This window comes from Oreochromis aureus, linkage group 7 (genome assembly GCF_013358895.1).
Source record: "Oreochromis aureus strain Israel breed Guangdong linkage group 7, ZZ_aureus, whole genome shotgun sequence".
In the NCBI taxonomy this organism is placed as follows: domain Eukaryota; kingdom Metazoa; phylum Chordata; class Actinopteri; order Cichliformes; family Cichlidae; genus Oreochromis; species Oreochromis aureus.
In genome coordinates this window covers 48,087,695-48,112,894 of record NC_052948.1, presented here as the reverse complement: position 1 = coordinate 48,112,894, position 25,200 = coordinate 48,087,695, and the positions used below count along the sequence as shown (strand labels likewise).

Below are 25,200 nucleotides of genomic sequence, written 5' to 3'. Positions count from 1 at the left end.
AATGCTTTGCGAGAGACGAGGACGTCCTCCAAAGTGTTTGGTGACATTTGTGTAGTTTTACAACCACATGTGAACTCCTGAACTACTGAAAAAGGTCTTTTATCCCCCCCCTCCTTCTCTATTTTTAGTAGCATCATTAACATCATGTATGAACTTATTTGAAAGACGTGGTCTTTAGCCTTCTAGGACTTTCATTACCTGAAAACCCCTCAAAGATAGAGTCATTGTGGGCGAGCTCTCCCTCCAGCTTAATGTGGGAGCTGCTGTCATTCAGAGCTCATTTCCTCTTTGCTTCACTCTGGCAATGAAAAAAAAAGCTAAAGAAAATGGGCAAATCTCCAGTTAAACCAAATTTACCCATTAGCTGCTGTTTCACAGTAAAAGCCTCAAAGCTTTACCAAAATTCACTGCACTGCTTTTATGCAAATGCAGTCCTTGATGGTACTGGCTTTTGAAAAAGCTTTTTCACCTGTGATGGTAGTGTTAAATATATTCCTGGGAAACCGCTTGTGTAATCCTCTTAGTTTCCAAACTGATATGTTCCTGTAGGTTGAAAAGGTTAACAAGTTTAGTATTCTTGTGTTAAAATAGGAGGTTGGATAAATGCATACAGTGTCAACAGGAAAATGGTTGACATCACTTTTTTTATTTGCATTTGCGGCACTAAGATTGAAAAATCAGAAAAACATGTAGTTGCACAACTTATATGTCACGGATTGATTTCTATGACATGTCATTGTATATTGAGATCAACTATCAATGCATATGCACATGTTCACAAGAATAATTTTTGGGGAGATCAGACCATGCAATGTTCAGAGAAATTCCAAAAGAACCCAAGCACTACATCTCACACTCTACAGGCCTCAGTTAGCATGTTAAATTTTGAAGTTCATGACAGTACAATTAGAAAAAGAGTGTCTGGAAAATTTTCTGGGAAAAACCTTTTCAGTCTTTGAAGTCAGCACCACACGTGACTTTATGTGAGGAAAATTATGACTGATTTTAGAGTCACCAGTCAATTTCCTTGCTTTTCCTTTGAGTAGTTTGGCCAGCTGTTCCTTTTTCTTCCCAGTGTTTATGCACACATATTCTTTGGACACTTGAGACCAAAGTGGAGGTGTTTAGCCTTAATATAAAACCTTACATTTGGCAAAAACCAAACACAGCATATCAGCACAGATACTTCATATCAGCTGTCAAGCATGGCGGCGGAGGGATGATGATTTGGGCTTGTTTTGCAACTGCAGGACTTCGATGGCTTACAGTCATTGGATGGACCATAAACTCCTTTTGCATACCAAAGTATTTCAATTTCAAATGTGAGGCCATCTGTCCAACAGCTAAAGCTTGGCAAGAATTGGGTAATGCAACAGAACAATGATCCCAAAGTGAAAATGACCCCAGTGACGTGAAGCAATGTAAACAAGAGTGGGCCAAAATTCTTCCACAATGATATAAAAGACTGAAAAAGTCACACAGAAAAAAGCTGAAGTGGTTTTAGAAGCTAATGAATGGGGGTACTAGTTTTTAAAGGTGCTGATCAGTAAATTTTTTTAAAACTTTGGGCAGCTATTTCTTTCGCTCTCCTGTCTTCAAGGTAAGCTATCTAAAATTTAACAAACCAGATCTCACACAGAGGGCAAAAGAAAGCACGTTTTAAAAGATATAGATTTTTACTGTTAGCTTTAAATTTACATTTACACAAAACCTGTAATAATCAATTTTAAAGGGAAAACTTGCTTTCAGGTGTTTTGGAATTCAGCAGCAAATATCTTCTCATCGTCTTTCACTCATCAATAGGACCACCTCTTCATGTCTTATTTTCAACACGCATTGATCACTGCAACCACACTGGAATGTGCTCTGATGAAGAATCAATAACTGGTCAGTTCATATTTATCGAGGACTGGGAGGTGACGAATTGTTGTTTTTCTCATTTTTATTGAGAATGATGGGAACAGAGTAGAGAGGACACAAGTGAATTTTCCTGGTGGGTTTCAGTCCCCACACGGGGAGAGGTGTGAGTGTTGTTTTGCAGAAATACAATAATAAATCTTTGTTTTGCCGTGACAAATTGCCACTACCCACACCCACACCTACATGTGCTCACTCTCTGCTTCTCCTCTGTTTGTGTCTTTCAGGTATTTATGAGCAGACATTTCTTATATAACTGCAGCCAACCAGTCCTGGATGTAAAGATAGCCTTTTGTCAGGTGTGTGTTCCTTACAGGTAAAAAAGGTACAGTATTCATTCACTTCCATTCCCTCTATTCTTACTCTGTATGTTTTTTTTGTTTTGTTTTGTTTTTTCTGTGTATGCAAAATGAGCTCTTAAGCAGTTGTGTGCTCAAAAAATAATTTGAAATGTTTAATTAAGAAAAACAACACAATTTGTGCAAAATGGTTTGATTAAGAGGTTTGAAGCCCTGATTTTCTACTTTAGTTCAACACCTCCACTATTTATCTTTAACCGAGGTCTATACCAAAAAGAAAACAGTATAATCTGCTCATTACTCAAGCTTAATTGCCGTCTCCTCTTGAGTTCCCACAGTGTAAATACAAAACTCAGCTAGGGTTGTGATTCCATAAGATAAAAAGTCTTTATTTTGACTCTTTTTACATGCATTGTGTTGCTTGTTATAAGGAAAAACCACACACAGTTCAGTTGGAGCTCAGATAGATTGGGATGTTTGCATTGCACATGAGATTCTAGCTGAATGTTTAAAAGCTGCTAAAGATACCAGATATACAGGAATAATCTGATCATAAGTTTGGAGGACATCGACCTTCAGCGCCTTAAAGCAGATTTATTAATCTCCCATTGTGCACAAAGAAGATGGTTCAACCATAGCAGTGCATATGCAGTAACTTTGCTTGGTTTGTGAGCTGTGTTATAATTACCAAGTCTGTAATTACCTGATATGCTTTGTTGTGGCACCATTTGGTTGCCTGCTTTGCCCAAGTAATTACAGCCTGATTGCCGGGTGAAATGTAGTCAAGTAAGGACTAAAGCTAATGTCGTTAGAGGGGCTATTACAGAGATTATATTTCTGCATTGAATTTGTTCAGCTGTAAACTCAGCTAAGCCATAAGTCCTGTCTTGTTTATTCTACTTTACCATTTTTACCAAATAGACCTTAACGCATGCTTTTTTGTTGCCTTTACAGCAGTTAAATGCATGTTATGATGTGATGCTCTTCTTAGATATTAATGATGGTTATTATGGCTATATATCATATAACAATGATATCGATTTTAAAATGAGTAACCTAATAAAAACAAATGTGCAGTGTAGATGTGTTACATACGCATTTTATGTCATCCCATTGAAGGGTTTTGGAAAACAAGTGGATGTGTCATATATTGCCAAGCATTACAACATGAGCAAAAGCAAAGTGGACAACCAGTTCTACAGTGTGGAAGTGGGAGACTCTACCTTCACAGTTTTAAAACGCTACCAGAATTTAAAGCCCATTGGTTCTGGAGCTCAGGGAATTGTCTGGTAAGTGCTCAATGGTACATTTCTCTAATGTCTTATTTTATATCATATGAAGCTGTTTGATGGGCTTTGGTGTAATCTTTAATGCTCAGTTAACTCATTGCTAGCTGATTTTCTAACGTTTGTTTTTAATGTTGGAGTGAATTTGTGAGGTTTTCTGAATAATTTTGCTAATTTAATATATATTAAAGTCATATTTTCTATTCTTCTGAAAAGCCTGGAGAGATTTCTTCTTCTTTGTTCATTTGCACAAATGTTTGGTTTAAACTTTATCGAGGCATGCAGATGCAGTGATTTTAACTGTTTGAATTATCTGTGTCTGCTGATAAATGTTAATATCTTTAATGTTATGAAAAAAATAATCATTAAATGATGTTTTATGTTGACATTGGGAACATAGACTGTATATAAAAGATGGATTTTAACTTTTTTGCCTTTAGAACTGACTTAATTCATCATGGCAGAGGTTCAGTAATGTGTTTAAAACATACATTTTGGTCCATGGTGACCTGATAGCCACACAGTTGCTACAGATTTTTCAGCGGCACTTACATTATAGGAATCTCCCATTCCAATCCAATAGAGCATTCCAAAGGTGCTCTACTGGACTGAGTCACATTTGAAATGATCATGCTGGAGGCAGCCATCAGAGGATGGGTACACTGTGATCATAAAGGAATGGACATGGTCAGCAACAATAATCAGTAAGACTGTGGTGGCTAAAAGTTTGTACCAAGTTGTCCAAAGTGCGCTAAAGGGTTTTCCCACACCATTACACCACCGACAGCCTGAGCTGTCGACATAAAGTAGGACTTGAATGCAACATCATTTCATGTTGTATGCAGCAAATTCAGCTCAAAGGCATTTCAGCAGAAATATTTCAGCAGAAATCCCAGACTAATTGGACCAGCCAACGTTTTTCCAATCTTCTGTATAATTTTAGTAAGGCTGTGTGAACTATAGCCTCAGTTTCCTCTTCTTAGTTGACAGGAGTGGCACCCAGTGTGGTCGTATGCTGTTGTAGCCCATCTGTTTAAAGGTTCAGCATGTGTTCAGAAATGCTCTTCTGTGTGCTTTGTTTTTAACAAGTGGGTATTTGGGGATGGTTGTGCAGGAAAATCCTAGTAGATCAGCAATTTCTAAAATACTCAGACCAGCCAAACAACAGCTGTGCCACAGTACTTAAGTCACCTTCATTCTTATGTCCGGTGTGAACTTCAGCAGGTTGTCTTGACCATGTCTATCCATCCCTTTCCACTTATAAAATTCAAGGTCATGATGGTGTTGTTGCTAAAGGCAAGAAGTATGTTACAACTTGGAGAGGTGAACAGCCATTTGCATTCACACCTACAGCCAATTTGGAATCGCCAGATAACCTAACCCCACGCATGTCTTTGGAGTGTGCGAGGAAATCAGAGAGAACACATGCAGACCTGTGACAGTGCTGACCACTGTGCCACCATGCTAGCCTTGATCCTGTCAGCAAGCCAAAATACATTGAGTTACTGATTAGTTAATTAGATGTTTGCATTGACAGGGAGTTGAGCAGGCATACCTACTAAAATCCGTGTAGCTTGAGAGGCTGAAAAATAAAGCCAAAGTGCCCTAAACCTAATTCAGGCGACTGGCAGGGGGGCTTCCTTATTAGCTGCCTGTAAGAAAGATGCACTGGTGCAGAAGTCTGTGGGAAAACAACCCTACTTCTCAGTTGATCTGTGACCTCAATAAACACTTTCCTGATGAGTTTACAATCTTAATTGCTTGTTTTAAGCCACATTTGGACTAAAATTGATAGCAAATACTTAAAAAAGCCAAAAAGACAGTTAAATTGTTGCTACTTTAAAATAGTAGCAACATTAATAATACCACGTGATAGAAGTATGAATTGTAGTTGTGGTGTTTCTGAATAGACTTTCATGAAAATTACACTCATCAAATATCAAAATTAGCTTTTTTCCCTTAATATTTTCCACAGATTTGAAGGGTGTAGTCTTGTATCCTTCCCGGTGTCCTCCAGTGAGCTGGTGGCATATCGTTTATTTTGAATATGGATGTATGGGCCATAAGAGCCTTACAGGGTGGGCATTAAGTGGACCCTTAATCCAGATTGCAGAGGAAGCTTGTATTCATTACAAGTCAACTCACGCACGCCCTGTCAGAATGCAGAGGAATGTCTGCCAAGCCTCCACTTAAAGGAATGCGTCTTACAGTCTTTGTGAAATGACCAGACAGAACTATAAGTTCTATTTATGTTAATGTTGTGTCACTGAGGGTGATATTCTCGTGCCACAAACTCTCCCTGAGATGACTTGAGCTGACATTGTTTACTTCAGTGTATATTGTGTCGTTTTTGAAGATTCGCTAGCTCTCAACTCTCCTGCCCTTCACTTGACCTCTCTCATTGTCCTTCCTTTGCTTCCCATGTCCTCAATCCCACTCTCCTTCCGCTCCAAAGCAATTTCGTGCATTTGCAAAAGAGCTTGGGCAGGCTGTAACTGCTAATGCTGGGATTGTGCCCATTTTAAGGATATTGTCGAGATGGATGGCAGGGAGCGGAAATCTAATTGAACCTGCTCTGCTGTGCGCTGCTTGGCTGTGTCCACAGCTGTCATCTGGTGTCATATGGTGATAGTATTAAAGCAACCAAACCACATAAAACCACAGAGAATGATATAAATATCCTTGACCATATCCTGATCATACAGATGAAATTGGTTGAACTATAAGGCCTCATTTAGATGTTCACAAACACATAAAAGCATACTAAATGACTTTGACATGTGTATTTATCAAGATAAAACAGGTGACTTGCTGTGTCTTAACTTCAGCATAATCCCTGACTGGGTGACATAATCATATTTACATAAACATCTGTCTGATGGTTTGCACAGATGGTTAAATGCTTACACATTTTATAACATACATGGGCTTTCACTGCAAACAAATAATATGCATACGAGCAGACAGAGATCCACAAGCTTGTCTGGAAAAAATCAGCAGTGACTAAGTACACATTCTGCTTCTCTTATGCAATCAGTAGAGTCTTGTCCCAGTAAAGCCTGAGAACATGCTAATGAGGTAAAAGTTGTTCTTGCTTGTCTGTGCCGCAGTTAAAAGTCACTCTGCTAATGTTGTCGCCCACAAAAATCCCAATCTGTGCACATCTCTGACCTTATGAGTTGGTCAGAATGAGCTTTCCCAAGCATCTTAGGACAGATGAAGGCTTTAAGTAGTTTAGCTGGTTATGACATCATCTTTCACTCAGCTACAAATGTGATGACTGGCTCCAAATCCCTATTGGATCAATGCTTTTATGAAGGCTCCACTGTTTCCATGGCCACACATCATCTCTGGCCTGCAGTCTCCACACAGTCATGGCAAACCACAGCGTATCCCACCCAGCCGTACACAGTCAGATGCCTCGAAACTCAATTTTATAGCTTCTCGTCAGAAAAGGCACATTTTGAGGTTGAGCCGAGACAGTGAGATGACATTTTTATGGCAGCTTTTTCTGTATTACCGTTCAACGAAGGCCAACATAAACTGCCACAAACAGCTAAAATACCTGAGGCTTTCAGAAATTGGGATTGTGTTGAGCCAGCAAAGCACCCACTCTGCTGTAATGGTCATCAAACTGGTGTCAGCCGTTTTGTGGAAGGAAAGGGCATCTACATATACCACACATTCTGCTGTGTGGTTTAGTTTCATTGGTAACACTTCAACTAGATAGATAGATAGATAGATAGATAGATAGATAGATAGATAGATAGATAGATAGATAGATAGATAGATAGATAGATAGATAGATAGATAGATAGATAGATAGATAGATAGATAGATAGATAGATAGCTCAAACTAAATACCCTTACTTTTTCCTCACTAATTAAGAGGTTAAGTAGCAACCACTTAGCAGTTTTAGCAGTTTATTCAGGTGTGTATTAAAACAACACCAAGAAGGAAAGACATCATCAATGATCTTAGAGAAGCAACTTTTACTGTCCATCAAACAATACAGTTGATGATCTCCATGATCTCCTCTGTATACCAAAGTACTCTAGAGTCAAACTGAGCCTGTCTGTCTGACATACAGCAAATCTAGATGTGAATGGCTGAAAAAGAAAGGAATCGGGGCGTTGCACTGGGCCAATCAAAGTCCCGACTTCAACCTGGCTGAAGTGCTGCAGCGGGACTCTAACAGAGCTGTGAATAAACGAATGCCAGCAAGCCTCACTGTAAAGGAGACTGGTCCAAATTTGCTCCATGATGATGTGAGAGACTGGTAAAAGTCACAGAGAAAACACTTAACTGAACACTTGCTAAAAGTAGTACAACAAGCATGTTGCCTTAATTTATGTTAAATAAATCATTTCTTTCTACCATAACTGTGAAGACAAAATGCAGAAATAAATACAATAATAATTATTAATAAAAAATAAATCAATTGAATATAAGATTAGATAAACATTTGAAATAATAATAATAATAATGATAATAATAAAAATACAATATGAGAGTAAACACATTAAATGAAAAAATAATGTATACATTTATGTTTAATCACAGTTTGTGATGAATTTAATGGGCTACTTATTGATTTTAGTTTTATTAAGTATATAACTTACTATTACTGTAATACACAGTTGTCAGACAGCTAGCAAGTTATAATTAAGCCCTATAATCTTCATGTATTAATAATAAGTTCTGATTTATGTTATTTTTACAGAGAGAAATACGTTTAAAGCTTTCATCTTTCATCTACTTTTTTCCTTTTGTGTCAGTGACTGTTGACATTAAGCCATGGATTGTTACAGTGTGCAAGAGGAATACTGATCTCTGTGGTTTGTTTTCTGCAGTGCGGGCTATGATGCTGTCCTGGACAGAAATGTAGCCATCAAGAAGCTGAGCAGACCCTTCCAGAACCAGACCCATGCCAAGAGGGCATACCGGGAGTTGGTGCTCATGAAATGCGTCAATCACAAAAATGTAAGCGATTCAAACGAGAGGTAACAAAGGACCAAAGGAAAATGTATCCCGACTTGAATGAGATGCAGTTTAAAACTGCACCCCAGTCTGAGTCTATTTCTGGCTCCTGCTAAATCCCTTTGCTACAAAAGCAGACAAGTCGCAGCGACGTTATGACCGTGCTAAATTCCATGCCTCCAGAAATGTACTGAACTGGCAGGAGACTGAAACAGAGAGTGCTTCAAGGCATGGATGTAATCACCAGTGCCGCAGTTTGTGCTCTTCTGTCTCTTTTTTCCATCCTCCACATTTATCCCCACTCTTTTGTTCCATTTCGGCTCTCTGGTTTACTCTGTCTCTCACTCAGCGGCGTCCTTCAAGAGGATCATTACTAACTTCTGCCCACAGTCCCTTGCTTTAATGTCTTTTCTTGTATTCTTACTGCTCTTTGTTGACCCTGTTCATGCTGTTCTCTTTTTCAGATTATCAGTTTATTAAATGTCTTCACACCACAGAAATCATTAGAGGAATTCCAGGATGTGTAAGTATATTCATGAAGTATAAACGAAACGTGTTCATTTAAAATGCCAGACAAAATACAGGGAGTCCATTTATACTATATTAGGTGCTTATTACTCCTTTGCACCTCATTCGTTTTGGACAACTATTCGAGTGGAATCAGTGAACGTACTGTAGGTGTAATGTGAGGCAGCCGGAGGTGTCCTGTTTCCATAATGAATGATAAATGAGAGTGAATTCACTTTTAGAACAATGTCTGTGTAAATAGTACCACAGTGGGAGTTATGGGCCCACGTGGAGGCTTTCACTTTCTCAGCAGTAACTCGTGGGCCACACATCTCACAACTGTGTCAACCATTCATGCATAAATTAAACTTTTTTTTGTTGTTTTTTAGGTATCTAGTGATGGAACTAATGGATGCCAACTTGTGCCAGGTGATTCAGATGGAGCTTGACCACGAGAGAATGTCCTACCTGCTCTACCAGATGCTGTGTGGTATCAAACATCTGCACTCAGCCGGCATTATTCACAGGGTAGGAGAGCAAGCCTGCTCCGTCTTCTTGTTCAACTGCTGGATTTGGTTTGTGTTGTGTGCTTTTAAATCTTCAGCAATGTCAATTTATCATACACGTTTTGTGCCATCACCTCGATCGCTTTAGTGAGAAAACACTACAGAGACCAGGGCTGAGAAGCGGGAACAAGTGCACACTGGACTCTGCAGGTTTCGCGTCCCGCCTACATGAAGGCAAATGAAATTCCGGGGCAGACAGCATTTGCATTCGTAGAAAGCACCTTCCCTAAGTCAATAATAATTTAGTCCCGACATTGCTGCAGTTCAGAATAACCTCCTGTAAAATAGCAGATTGTTGTTCTAACACCCCGAGTTGTGTGAGGATCAAACAAAGAAAATATGTGTTGATAGAATTTTAGAGTTGCTGGAAGGTTTGTTATCATCAGAGAGAGGCAGTCTAGTTCATCCTCGTTCTTTCATTCCCCTTATTTTCCACGTTTTTGTTCTATTCCCTTAAATGAAAAACTGAAGTATTAAACTAAAGATTTTCTGAGTCTCTCACATGAATCATTAACAAACAATAATTAAGGCAAATGCCAGTTAATAGACTTTCTATGAATAACAGCAGGAAAAAAAATCATTAATATACATTTTTCTCATTTCCTATTGCTTTTGCCAGGATCTCAAACCAAGCAATATAGTGGTGAAATCAGACTGTACCCTGAAAATCCTGGATTTCGGTCTGGCTAGGACTGCAGGCACCAGTTTCATGATGACCCCGTATGTGGTGACTCGATACTACAGAGCCCCAGAGGTCATACTAGGAATGGGATACAAGGAGAATGGTGAGATTAAACAATAACTAGAAACATGTGGGATTCAAACTGAAATGCTTTAAGGGCTAGAGTCATGGTACTTACTTCTTAGTAGTATTAGTATTTGCTTTTGGATCCAAGTACAACTGTAATTTGTACACTGCAAATTGTAAATAAAAACAGAATGTGATGATTTGCAAATCTCATTAATCCATATTTTATTCACAGTAGTACACAGAAAACATATCACATGTTTCCACTGTGAAAATGTGCTATCAAAAAAATCAAAAACGCTCAAGCTAAACAAATGGCTGGAAAAGTGGTACAAAAAAATGGTAATAAAGTGGTAATAAAACAAATTTGCAACTGCTTGGGTCGTAATATTTTTCTTAAAAGGGAAATTATCTCAGTTTAAACACTTGATGTAATTGCTATGTTATATTGTGAATAGAAAATGAATTTATAAGATTTTCAAATCATTGCATTCTTTTTAAACAGCATCCTATTTTGGGGGGGAATTTTTCTAATATGGTGATATCATCAATTACACTTTGTAGTTTATTGGCACTTTTTTGCACTTGGTTATGTTCTTGCTGTGGCAGTGAACCAACATAAAACTGATGTGGGGGAAAAAAAAGCCTTTGGAAGGTTTACATTTTAAGACGCTAATTACACCCAGCAGCTGCGAGGCTCTATGTGTTTTTAAACCATCTACGATCTGAACAATCAAACTGCTCACAGATGATCGTTTGATGATGATTCTAAATTAAAGTGCCATATCATTAACTTTAAAACCTTATCAACAATTCTGGTCGAGTGACTTAAAGTGCTGGAGTTATGAGTCACTGATTAAAAGCCCCCAGAACATGTGACTGAGTGCCAGCCTCAGTGACTCATTAGCCATATTCCTCTGAAGAAGGGAAGCCTGAAAGCTCCAGGGCTTTGAATTTCCTGCCACTAGTTAGTCTATCTAAGGCGCTGCTTCACTGTGCTTCACTCTGCTCTGTCTATCTCTGTATTCCATTCTGATTTGAATCCTGAAACATGCCTCTCACTAATTATTCCTCTCTCAATTAAAACCAGTTAGCATCTGATCACTAATGCCAGTCTATGAGCTGTCTATGGACTACACTAACCTTTGCTTTCCCTCCTTGTGTTTTGCTCCCTCTGTGTCTCATCCTCACCTCTATGCGTGCAGTGGATATTTGGTCGGTGGGGTGCATTATGGGAGAAATGGTGCGCCACAAAATCCTTTTCCCTGGCCGGGACTGTATCCTTGTTAACAAAACAGATCAATTCTCTGACTGTAACTTTTTACATGTTGTAGTTTTGCTCATGAAAGTCAAGTGACACTCACACTGGAAATGTTTTGGGTTTTTTTAGTTTAAAGTAGAACCTTCCATGTTCAATTTTAATTGATTGTAATGCTCCCTGAAAGCACCTGAGAGTATCTGGAAGTGCTATGTCAGCTAAGGAAAAAGAAGCTGCCGCCATGCAAGCAGGTAAAAGATCTTAGAAATATAACTTTTAAATGGTGTTTTGGTCAAGCAGATACCGAGCCTGATGTTTGCTGTATGTTACTGAGGTGAACTAAACCACACTCACATCTGGCTGGTTTGTAACACATATTTATAGCAACAACAACTTATCTTCTTTAACGCTTTTCACTTAACCTAGTAACATCATAAAATGCTCTTTTCAATGCTTTTTTTCACTGGGAAGAGGAAATTCTTTCTTACCTCATTTCTGAATATTTAAATGTGTGCTCTTAGAGTGCTACCTGGTGTTTTCTCTTGCAGTGATCGGGGTGTGATTGCATCCCGGAGAAGATTTCCTTCAGTAGGGTGGATTTGAAAAAATAGTCCCTGTGCTGGAGTTGAGGACATGCGCACATATGCGATGAGCACATCTACATGTATGAGTCAGGAATGCTAATTAAATATTCAGTAATGAGTGAATAATATTGAGTATTCCCTTTGAGCATGTGTAAATACCCGCCTGGTTGAACTCAATTAGCAGTGTGTGGAAAGTTCAAAGGTTGAAAGTGTAGTCGGTTAGCACGTTAGCATGCGTAACAGTTTATAACACGGCCCCAGTAATTCCCCTGTAATTAAATGGAGTTATTTGAAATTACAATGTAATTATATTTACCCACAAATACTTAGAGACAGATACACTTTGATTGTAAGTGCAGACAATCAAACATTTTCCCATCTTACATCGTAAAAACACTGTACTTTTCAGGCCAGAGGTCTTATTATGGATTGGATTAATGTTGACTTTTGAATATCTTTATTTAATATTTATAATGTTGATGTGCATGATGGATGTTGTATTATTCAACTGTCCTTTTATTCTACCAATATATATGTGATAAGGACTGTTCCCACTCACCAACTTAAAAGAAAACATAAATACCATCAAAACTTGTAGGTGTGTGACCTTATATTGAAGGAGCCAAGTCTAACTTGATTCATTTTCTTTCACAATCACTATTCAAAAATAACTTTCAGGAAATTTCAAGTTATTTTAAATTTTAAGGTTAAAGCCACTCCATAATACAAAAGCACAGCATGCTTACAATGTAAGATTGGCAAATTTTGCTTACTTTTCTACAAAATTATGTAGAAGTTAGTAGTTAGTAGTTAAACTTACTTGCAGTATAATTTGTATTTCCTGTCCTAAAAAATGCCCGGAATTCTAGGACTACTTAAAATAACTCATGCACCACTTAAATGTACTTACTTACTTAAAATTACTTACAGACCGCTTGAATTTACTTACAGTATATTTTTTTTTCTTTGTTTCCTGTAAAATCCTGACTTGTCATTCCTTATTTTAGTGTACCTATCTTTGATTTGTAAATAAATATAATGACACTGTAATTTCAAAGAAAATACAATGAAGTGCCATTCATTTACAGGGGAATTAGTAAAGAGCGATATGATAATCTGTTACCTTAGCAAGTAATTAAGATGAAGAATAAAGTGCTATAGGTGGTAAACATTCAGCTAAGGTGATGCATGTTTAGGTGTGAGTTTTGGGATAACCTATATTTTATCAGTATCAAATCACACATGCCTTATAAAGACTGAAACCCAATGAGCTCCATAAATTCAGACACACAGATTGGCTACAACATACTGCTGTAAGGCTCGTGTCTCATCCCCAGCTGAAAACAGTTTCTAACAAATACGCAATTTAATTTGGAATAGGAAGTAAAAGTTTCCGACTCTTTACCTGAATTCAGGGGGAACAAATGGCAGTGAAAGCAAAGCCATTTTCACACGTTTTGTTGTTGTCACAAGTCTGAAGCAAACCATCTCCTGATGTGTTTTCACGTGTCGCACACAACAGGAGATTGCTTCAAAGTTGTTCTCACCAGTAGAAATACTCAGCTGATTTAGGCGGGGGTGCTGCCTGAATAGAGAGTACAGGGTGCAGGACACGCAATGCCCTATTGTTTATTGTGAATCCATTAAACAGTTATCTGTGCTATTCCCAGTGAGGTAGAGACCATTTAATGTCTGACACCAGTTAATTGGATATTGCCTTTTAATGCGTGTCAGTCAAGGCTTTAATATATGTATGTATAAAAGAACCTTAGTATAATGACAGATCGACACAATTCTTGAGGCACACTGCACTTTCTTTGCAGTTTGCATGCAGTTCCAGTGCCTACCTTTTCAAATATGAAACATGAAGCTCACAGGTTTTGCAGACTGTTTGCAGATTCTTGTAAATGATTCACTTTTTGCTGTTTAGGAACCTCGAGCAAATTCTGTTTGAGGGTCAATATTCAGATAATTAATGAATTTATTAGGATCAGAAAACAAACAAACAAAAAGCAGCACATATACCATACAGTGGTAGTACCACTAACTGTGCTCTCTTTTCATGTACCTGCTATAGTGTTTGACAGTGAATTGAGATTGATCACAGCCACACATGGCAATGGTAAAGGTAATACTCTGCTGTCTGCCGCCCTGAGCACTGGGTCCCTGAAAGATTAATGTTCTGGAAAACTAGAGAAACCCAGCAATGAGCCAAGCAATATCTTTCTCCTCTGTCTCTGCTCCCAAAATGACCTAAAAATTCGTATCATTTCATCACTCCATACCTTTTTCTTTAGATCAATAAAGTAGAGTCATGCACACTTTTGTTAATCTTCTGCTTATAGATCAGTTCTGGACTGGTACCCTGTTGTCGCAAATCTTAATGTACTTCATTGATTTTTCAACTTAGAAATATTGACCTGGCTAAAGTCCACACGTCCCAGAGTGTCTGTCAAATGATACAGAGTAGGTAAGAGTCTACCGGTAAAAGCCCAGTGGGCTACAGGGTTACTGGTTGTTCTGTGATGGATGAGTGGAGCAGTGTGTTTAATAAGTTATATTGGAGTTGTCGGAGGAAAGGTGGATTTTACTGTGGTCAATAAGCTTGAAAATATATTCTCTCTAGAGAAGGTGAAATGATTTTAACATTTCCTTCTGTACAGAGGTCTTACGTAGGTATTTTTTCTACTTAGTAATCATACAGCCACCATTACCTCCTTTGTTCTTCAATTTTTAAAATGTGGCTGACTTGACTTTTGTTTTAAAGTACGCTCTCTGCAGAAATGATTAAACACTAGCGGATACATAGTTTGGGTAGAATTGCTGACTGGTGTTGGCCTATTACATGACACAAGTATTGGGTCGCGCTGCTTAATCTTTGAACTTGGGTGTTTTCAATTTTGTTGCCGCAGGGGTATAAAATCAAGAAAGAATGGGTGGTTCTGAGGAACTCACTGAATTTGAGCGTGGTACTGTAATAGGATGCCAGCGTTGCAACAAGTCAATTTGTTCCCTCCCAGATATTCCACAATCAGCTTCCACAATCTTCCACTCCCCCATGAAGTGGCAGACCATGGTTGCCAAGTGCTGAGGCACATAGTTAGGCACTCCAGACCTCCTTTGGCATTAACATCAGCACAAAAACTGTGTGCTTGGAGGTTGGGGAGGCATCGGTTTCCAAGGCTGAGCAGCTGCATGCAAGCCCTATATCACTAAGCGCAAATCCAAGTATCGGATGAAGTGGTGTAAATCATTGGGTTCTGGAGGAAACTTGTCCTGTGGGTGGGCGAATCATGGTTCTCTATCTGGCAATCTGAATTGTGACTGCATTGCCAACTGTAGAGTTTGATGGAGGAGGGATGAACTACAACAGCGATTGTGAGCCAGGCCCTTTTGTCCAGCAGCACTGTGTGACCTCACAAAAGGTCTTCTGGATGAATGGGCAAAAATTCCCACAGGCACACTTAAAAATCTTGTAGAAAAACTTCCCAGAAGAGTGGAAGCTGTTAGAGTGGGATGTCGGAAAAATCTCCTGTGGGTTTAATCAAATAGGGAGCCTAAAACTGTTGTGTATACAGCATTGGTATGGTATTAATGTATATGTTATGATATACTATAGCAAATGAAGCTTGAACAACACAAAATAGCTTGTTGTCCAAACAGGGCCAAAGGTTGCAGGGTGTTTAAGCGTTATGTGTTAACTCTGTTGTCACACCTAATAAACAGCATATGTTCCTTATCCTTTTCTATTTTCCTAAAAAATAAGTTTAATATATTACACAGCATTGGTGTGTTATTTAATTTTCTTTTGAAGAAATAGTGGTAGATTTGCAGGTACTCTGTTCCTGGTTGAAATTCTCAGTATTTCTAAATGGGGACTTTAAATTGAAGGTCAATGTGTTTGTATCACTGGTCTGCTTATAATGATAGAATAATCAGAGGGACATGAATGTGCCTTAGAGTATTTTCACCCTGACAAAAAAACCCTCCCTGACCATTTAAAAAAAATTTAAACACTTTGCTATTTGAAAAAACGGAGAAGGAGGAATTTTCATTTAAAGAAACACGCAACACATTTGTGCCAAGTTAGGAGACATAGTTTAACAATTGCCAATGTGTTCTGTATTTAATTATATTAAATGGATCAAATTACAAAGTGACAAAGTGGGTTGGATTGGCTCCTAGAGAATTGCTGTTGGGATGTACACCCTCTCTGCAGCTTTACAGAGCTTCATAGTGGTTTTTTAAACACTGTTGAGCTGTCTAGCCCCAGTGCATTGCTTTAACTGTTAGCAGGGGGCCTGTTTTCTACAAAAAAAGAACAAAAAACAGCTGTGATGACTCACTGTAAGCGACCTGCCCTAAGGACAGATGCAGTTAGCAGAAAGCTGGTGAACATCTGGTCGCTAATAGTCACATATTTCCCTCAGCAAATGTTTGTGTTTGTGTGTTTATGTGGGTGCGTGTGACCTTAGTGGATATGTGGTCAGTCGGCTGCATCTTTGGAGAGTTGATAAGAGGGACAGTGCTGTTCCCTGGGACGGACCGTATCCTTCCTCCCTCTGTTAGAAATGTAAACCTGAAGGCAGCAGGAACCCTGCAGCGTTTTTCGAGGGCAGTTGCGAATGACTCTCAGTCTATCGAGTATCATGCGTTTTGGCACTGACATGCTGAGAAAAAACAAAAAAAAAATCACCTCGAGGTGTCAGAGCAAATCCAACTGCTTGCTGAAGAGCCGTGGATAAGAGTCTTAGTGGATTAAAAAAACCCACCTTACTAGGCACTGGGTGGATCATGGCCAGTGTGCAATAGAGACAAAACGGAGATGGAAGTGTGAGACGTTCCAGCAAAATGAAGTAACAGGGATCTATAGTGGCCTCTGGCAGCTCTCTGCCCTAACTGGCACTCGGTGTGAGAACATTAGGAGGGGAAGGTTTGGAGTGTGTCGAAGACTAAGAGAGAAAATATTTGTTGTCAGGAAGGAAGTAAAAGAGAAGCTGATACAAGTATACTGGACACATGGCTACATTTATACCGTACACGTGTCTTTTAATCCAATCAGTCATGTTTTCATCAAAAGGTTTTTTATGTTTTTTATTTTTAGAAACACTTAACAATGGCTGGAGACAAAGAAAAACAAAAAGAATAAAAGGAAAAACATTTTTTTATAGAAATCTTGTGTTTTTCATCATTTAGAAGTCAGCTGTTTTTTCCCCCTAATCCTAATGGATGCTTATTTTGGTGGTTAAGTGGGACACAGCTAACTTGAGATTAGAAATCATTTATTTATCTTGGTCACAGCACTTTGTAGCACTCCTCCTTGTGCTTTTAAATGGAAAATGAAGTCAGAATTGTATTGTAGAGCGATACCTGAGGGGACACTGAGCTTTGCAGGGTGACAGGATGCTCCGTATTCCATGTGTGTTTCCCTTAATCTTGGCCTTCCACACCAGATATTGATCAGTGGAACAAGGTGATCGAGCAGCTGGGCACGCCCTCGCCAGAATTCATGAAGAAACTTCAACCCACAGTGAGGAACTATGTCGAGAACCGGCCAAAGTACGCAGGCCTCACCTTCCCCAAACTCTTCCCCGACTGCCTTTTCCCTGCTGACTCTGAGCACAACAAACTCAAAGGTGAGAACCTGTAATTATACACAGGGAACCTGACAGGCAAGCAGTCATTGTTAAGCAGTGATTCTGTTTTATAGATCAGGCATGTATTTTTAATTTGTGTAATATACTAGGATATTAATAATTAGAGCTATTTGTATCTATTTGAGCTATTTTGCTTTATTTTGTGTCTTTGTAATATATTGTCTTATTTAACATAGCTGTTTTTTGAGCAACTGCGACCACACAATTTTCTCAGGGATTAATAAAGTATTTCTGAATCTGATTCTGACATTACAGGTGACTTTGCTTCTGACTTTTCATTTAGTTCATTAGGTTTATATCTTTGTTTATAACTTCCACAACTTATGACATTTGAATGTTATTTGCATGTTAACTCCGTAAATATGCTATTCTTATTCTCAGCATCTTAGCTGCTCTGTGAGTACATATCACCTAGCAGCTAAGATGACTATACATTTTGTTCATTTCATGTATACTGTAGTATGTGAAAAACTAAGTATAGCCTGCTTCTATAGAATATAAGAGGGTAAGTAGTAGCCAGGTGCTGCAAATCAAATGTACTTGATTAATTTGTCATCAGCAAACCGAAGATTTTAACAGTTTGTTGGTCTTCCTAGGAGTGGGCATCTCAGCAAATTAACCCCAATGTTAAACAGTGACCATGAACTGTGTACCAAAGTATTCTAGAGTCACATGCAAGGCCATCTGTCTGACAGCTAAAGCTTTGGGTGATGCAACAGGACAACGATCCCAAGCACAGCAGCAAATCTACACTCAATGCCCAAAAAGTCTCAAATTCAGAGTCTCAAAACTCAATTCAGTTATTGCTGCTAAAGGTGGATGCACAAGCTACTGAATCGTCAGGTGTATTTAGTTTTTTAACAGGACTGTACTTTTACATTTTATCTTTGGTCCTCCTCCGAGCATCAGTAAACTGCAGTATGTTAATCCTGTACTGTGTGAGCCGATTTCAATCGACTTCTTATGCAGAGTGTTAACTGAGATGTTGTTTCTTCTGTCTCAGCTGAGAATTGAAGACATCAAAAACATTTCCAGTGAGCTATAAAAAAAATGCTTTAAAAAAAAATATTTTGCTCTCCCGCTCCCACATCAAAGCTCTCGGATGTTGAAATTCTAATGAATCGCTTTTGTATTCGAGCCGCTCCCCGCTGGAGTGACACTGTTAAAGGAATACACCGAAGGAGACAGACAGAGTGAGAGGGTGTGAGACCAAGATGAAGTGTTTTGTGTGTTTTGTTTTGTGACAGGTAGGAAGTGAGTCAGCCATGAGAGAAACATCCTTTGGGTTTTATTTATTTTCAACCTTAGGGGGAGGACGAGTCATAGTACTGTAGGACAGAGGGAATGAAAGAGAGGTAGGTAAGGAATAAGGAAAGGTGAAAGGGGAGAGACAGAGGAGCTATTTTTTCAAGTTTATCATTTTTTTGATGCTGTGATGATGCTCAAAGGGTACGCCCAACTCATGTGTCTGTACTTGCTTCAGCTTCTTCGGTCCTCTGCTGCTGCAGATTTATTTATAGTGAAGGTCAAGTGTGTAGGAGAGGAGGTGTCGTGTGGTTTTAGGGTTTCAATTTCATATCAGTTCAAAACGGCCAGAGGATAGAGTCTGTCCGAGTGAGTGACTGGTGATGCTTATTGAAATTTTTGCTGATAGATGTCCAATTTACTGCAAACTGCAAAAGAACCAGTTGACTGAAAACATCTGTAACAAACAGACCTAATGCTTCATTAAAAAAATACATATGGGACAAACTGAGGAGATATCTGGATGGTTGATTATTAAAGAATTATCTAGCAATAATTCAGATTTCAACCTGTCTGCAGATTAAATACTTAAAACCCAATAAACCCTATGAAAATTCTGTGAAGCCTTTTTGATTTATCTGCTCTAATAACAAGTAAAACACAAGTATAAAGATAAGTTTGGCACAATTTATTCATAACAACAAAAACAGTTATAAAGTTACAATATCAGTTACAAAGAGATACAGAAGCATACAAACACATGGCCAAGCCTGAGTTCTTACATCTGCTCATACAGTCATGCATCCATGTAAGCAAAATTTAAGGAAAAGCTGACTTACAAAGAGTTTCAACAGTTGATTCAGTCAGCCAAAGTTTAGACGCTAAAAGCTCAAACGTGTCATCATCTTGGGACTTGCAATAAGAGTGTGGAACACTTAAAAGGCCCTGACCTGATCACTGGAGAGGCCCATCAGCTATATAAGCAGGTGCCTGGCCATTCATATGTAATTAGTAGAAGTTTAAAATTTCATGGGAAGCCAGTGATGGGAAAGAAGATCAGATGGACATTCGGTGGCTAGTTTTTGCCTTGACTAATTGAAGATGGGCTAAAGAGGGCTGAGAGATGCGCATTCAAAGAGAATTACAATAATCAAGATACAAGAAAAACTATAGTGTGTAATAAGAGTTTGAGATTATTGGCTGACTGTATAGCAGATGGTCTGATACTGCTGTTTTAGAGGACTAGTTCGACAGATGTCCTTCTTAGAGAAGCTATCAGGGCCAAACATGAGAACCTCAGTTTTGTCACTATTGAGCCGGAGGAAATTTGGTTAAGGAAAACAAAAGAAATAAACTGGAAAATAAACAAAAATAAGAAATAAACAAACTTTGGCCTTTCTATTCTCAGGTTGTGAGATTACCGTACTCATCCTCCAGAGGTCACCATTAATGCATCTTTGACTATTAAAGACTATTATTATTATTAGTAGTAGTAGTAGTAGCAGTATTAATATTATTATTATTATAATAATTCATTGAATCTTGGAATCTTGAATCTTTATTTAATTTTTTGACCATCGATTACCTCTAATAACCACAATGCATGCTTGTATATATTTTAGATGTTACCCATATCATTTATATTAACTCAGGGTAAAATTAAACCAAGATACTGCACTTTGCTGCGAGAATCTGGTTTCTAGTCACAAGCTCCTGTTAATTATTCTCTTTAATCCCTGACATTTCCCGGTTTCTCTCTCTCCTCCCTCTTCCATTTCCTCCGCTGTTTGGCATGTAATACTTTCTTGTTTCATCAAAACATCTGAATAACGTTTTTTCCTTTTTAAATGTTTTTTTTTTTCAAACTACAGCAAGCCAGGCTAGAGACTTGCTGTCTAAGATGCTGATTATCGACCCTGCTAAGCGGATGTCAGTGGATGAGGCCTTACAGCACCCCTACATCAACGTGTGGTATGATCCGGCTGAGGTGGAGGCGGTGAGTAGGACTTCAGCAGAGCTGTGTATCGATTACCATCCCAAGCTAAATCCTCCTCACCCCGCCCCTCCCATGTTTTAATTTGTACGCACTGATAGTGATTTATAGCATGACTAAACTGCATTTTTTTTAACCGCTTGCTATTTTGATTACTTTTGTTCACATCTAATTTGCATTTTTTTCCCTCACTTATATTTTTAGTCTTTAGTGCAGAACCAAACGATTTTGTAGATTTCTGTAAAATAACCCAAAGTCTTTGCTGGTAAATTTTCATGCTACACTGAATGATTTATATATAGTGGGTTGTTGGGTCTTGTAACATGAGAGGGGTGGTGTTGCTGGTTGATTTGGTGAAATCTGGCGTCTTCATCAGCGCCTCATTAGTATGAGGTGACAGTGAGATTGGGTAAAAAGCCATCTGCAACCCGATAAACTTTTACAGCAGTACAAGTAATGAGAGCATGACCAGCTGATGAACGTCAGTGCTGCTGTTCTACTACGTGAAATACCCTGTTGCCTAACACACTCACTGTATAGTAGTTTTTCCTCCTTTACAGAAGATTTCATGACTACGGCCTTGTCTTGTCATCTGGTGTCTGATGGTTTTTAAAGATGACTTTGTTGCTTCTGTTGATGTATAACATGGCTGTGAATGGCATTTCAACACGTTTTCTGCTGTTTTCCCCCCCTTCTCTAATGTCACCTCATCCTGATGAAGGCCAGAGATAACATCCAAATATCCATGGTAAATAACAAACTCCCTACATCAAAGAATGCACTGCAATTGGACGTCTTCGACTAAAGAGTGTAAATGAAAGAAGATTTTTGGACACATGTGGTTCAGTGCTTCTGCCATATTTGAAGATATTTCAAATTAAGAGTAAAGAGACTGTGTAATGCAAAGTGAGGAGCAGAAAATGCCAATCAAATGAAACATCCAGAATATCTGGATATTGCAGTAATCACAGACTGTATATAAAAGATGGAAGTAACTTCTGGGTCTGAGAAGTGAAGCCAGTGCAGAAATGACCCTACTGTTCTTTTGATCTGTGGTGTATATGTTTATTTAAAAGAGATAATGCATCTAAATTACCACAAGCGCTGAAATTCATCATGTAACTCTGCCAGATTTAGCCACATGGGCTAATTTTCATGTGTAGCTCCTGCTAGGTTAAAGGTATATTGAATGAATGAACAAAACAATGATTGTGAGCATAATTAAAAGACACAAAAACATATAAAATAAAACACATACCAATATAATATATAAAAAAACGAATATTATTATTAACTAAAAGTAGCACAGTGCTATTCAGTAAATACTATACTGACTTTATGGTAACTGTCAGGAGTCTTTTTAGTACATCAACATGTTATTTTTGTAAATGATGGTTCAAATTAAAGTAAAATAGATGATAAAGTGAGTGCTTTATGGTGCAACAACCTAGTGACTAACTCGTTCGTTCTGTAAGAGTACACAGTGTCCTGGTTTATTAGTCATTTTCACTCCATGCTTTTCATTTTGTAAATCAAAATGCAGCAGACTTCAAAACAGATATCCACCAACTACTGGGTCACATCAGGGTGGTTATGTCCATCTTGTATATACAGACCGTGTGCTGATTTTAGTGGAGCTCACATGTGAGCAGTCACTGTCAAACTGCACATGCTTCACTCTGCATATAGACCAAAACTCGTATGTCACAGGAAACCTAATCTATTCATTTGAAAAAAAGTAATAGAATACAAGGTTTTAATATTTACTGTAAGAATTTCTTTTGAAGAGAGCTCCTCAGCTACTTCCACAGCTCCACAGCGTTAACATCTACAAACAGTTGGTTTGTCCTGCTGTGGCCGCTCAGTGCTGACCCATAACAGTCCCCTCAGGGTTACACCAGAGAGGTTCGTTGGTGGTCCTGTCACCCGCACTGACAAAGATGGGCAGGATTACGATGTTGGAGTCTGGGGAATGAGTGAACGAGTAGTTAGATGGGCTGACTCGATGCCAGTCAGCGTATTCTCGACCTAGTAGACGCGATGACAAGTCCCATGAGGGAGGGTCTGGGGGGGAGAGCACTGGCGCCAGATGTTTTCTTATCTCACTATCCTGTCAGATATTTAGTCCTGATTATAAAGAATGACCTAATTTGATACATTTTTTGTGTATCAATGGCAGACAATGAACTTATAATGCATTTTATGGAAGCAATACATTACTGCTTAATTTTTATTTAAATTTAATTCATAATCAACATGTGCCGAACGTTTAGACCCGGCATGCTGTTTGTTTGTTTTTTTCCTTCCATTTGCACATTTGAAAGATGCATATTTATAACGTGATCTTGTAGGTATTGCACTTGGGAGTAATGCTGGGTCGTTAGCTGAAATGTTGCTAAAATGGAATTGTGTTCTCTCTCCTCTTTAGCCTCCACCTCAGATCTACGACAAGCAGCTGGATGAAAGAGAACACTCCATTGATGAATGGAAAGGTGAGTGCTGTTCATCTGGGCTAAAAATAGAAACTCAACAAAGCACAGATATGGTAGAACAATAAAAAGCTGTATATTATATATGCAGTAATGTTCTCGATGTAATCATTTTTTAGTGTTACCATGCATTCAAATGATCTTGTTTTTTCAGTAGTTAAGGGTAATATGAACACTGTCTGCATAGATCGGTACAGATTGCACATATTTTTGTCACTTAGTGTGTTCTACTACCTTTTTTTCGCACCCCTTGCAGAACTAATCTACAAAGAGGTGATGAACTTTGAGGAGAGAACGAAGAATGGCGTTGTGAAGGGACAACCTTCACCTTCAGGTACTCTCAGTGCATAAGCCTAACCGCTCTGTAAGTGAATTTAATATAACCTTACTGGAGTTATCCCTTGTAATTAGAAAAACCCATTGTGCTGTTGACCACATGTCTCTGTCCCTTGCATCTCAAGTTAAATGTTGTTCAGTTCAGTGATGTCACTTTGTGCCTGATGATTTGTGAAGATTGCTATTCTGTGATTGCTAAAATTGCTTCATAGTACAGGATAATTCAAATGCCTTTATGATTGTATGTTTATATGTATTACATTACTGTGTTTTAAGCTTTGGGTTTTGAGGGGTCTGTCTCAGGAAATGTCAGTCTTAGACTTGGCTGCAAATGGCCTCAGAGGATTAAAAACTGCTATTCTTATGATGTGCCACAGGATGGCAGTATAGAGTCACTTTGAGCATACTAACCAGCCCAGTCAGCATTTGCAGAGATCCATCTAAAAAAACCAAAAAAACTGCTTGTTTGAAACCACAACCACACTTCATGAAAACAGTAAGAAGGTAGATTTGGAAGACTGAAAACACAAGGAGAAGAAATTAAACAGAAACAGACGCCTCAGATCACAGAGCGCCTTTCTGGGTGTCCTCTTTCAGTCCGTTGTACAAAAGTGAGTGGGATTTTCCCTCTTAGAAAACTTATAAACCATCTCTCACTATAAGCCGGGCAACAAACATCCTTAGTGCCAAATATAGTTAAGTAATATGGTGCTCGTTTTTGCTCTCTCTCTCGGCCCGTCTTTAGAAAATTCACGAGCTTCATCTTTCTTCTTCCTTCCATCTACTTGTAATTAAGCAGATGGGCCGCTGTATAGCGTCTGACGCAGTGCAGGAGCTGCAGACGACAGTGTCTCATTGCAGCATGAAGAGAAGACCTGCAATCACACACAGTCAGACCCACTTTGTGTGTTTAGATTATGATATTTTTAATGATGTTAACAGAAGATTTATCAGCCCAGTGCTGCAGTATTTATTTGCACGACACTGTGCATTATCTCATTATCTCCAAGAATATGAAAAAATGAGCAACAGTTTAGTGAGTGTGGAAGATATGCGTGTGGGCGTGACGCTGTGATATAATTCAGACTTTTTTAGGAGTCATAATCACATATTACTGCTTTTGCCACAGTTTCTCTAAAGGTTAATAATATGAAGTCATGACTTAAACTCCCATCTTATATATCGCTATGTAACTAGTGTGGATTATTGCATGGTACAGTACTTTATGCTGTGCTTCTCTCACACATGAAGCTTTAACTGTCACTTCTGATTAGTTACCCTATAAAACCGATGCGCGCTATTAATCTTGCTTTATTTAAACAGTTACTCCCGAC

At 38.6% G+C, this 25,200-nt stretch overlaps 1 protein-coding gene across 2 annotated transcripts in view; it reads left to right on the top strand.

The window, feature by feature from the left end:
• The window catches only part of mapk10 (mitogen-activated protein kinase 10), a 38,732-nt gene that overhangs the window by 8,661 nt on the left and 4,871 nt on the right, over positions 1-25,200 (top strand). The window contains exons 2-13 of one of the 2 annotated variants that reach the window (XM_031754591.2): positions 2,145-2,216; positions 3,336-3,505; positions 8,357-8,486; positions 8,948-9,006; positions 9,380-9,518; positions 10,176-10,341; positions 11,510-11,581; positions 17,600-17,782; positions 20,920-21,044; positions 21,763-21,789; positions 23,470-23,533; positions 23,787-23,864. In XM_031754591.2, the coding sequence (XP_031610451.2) occupies positions 2,145-2,216; positions 3,336-3,505; positions 8,357-8,486; positions 8,948-9,006; positions 9,380-9,518; positions 10,176-10,341; positions 11,510-11,581; positions 17,600-17,782; positions 20,920-21,044; positions 21,763-21,789; positions 23,470-23,533; positions 23,787-23,864 (1,285 nt within the window). Of the gene's footprint in view, positions 1-2,144; positions 2,243-3,335; positions 3,506-8,356; positions 8,487-8,947; positions 9,007-9,379; positions 9,519-10,175; positions 10,342-11,509; positions 11,582-17,599; positions 17,783-20,919; positions 21,045-21,762; positions 21,790-23,469; positions 23,534-23,786; positions 23,865-25,200 lie in introns of both variants that reach the window. The other variant, XM_031754585.2, reaches the window with a different exon arrangement.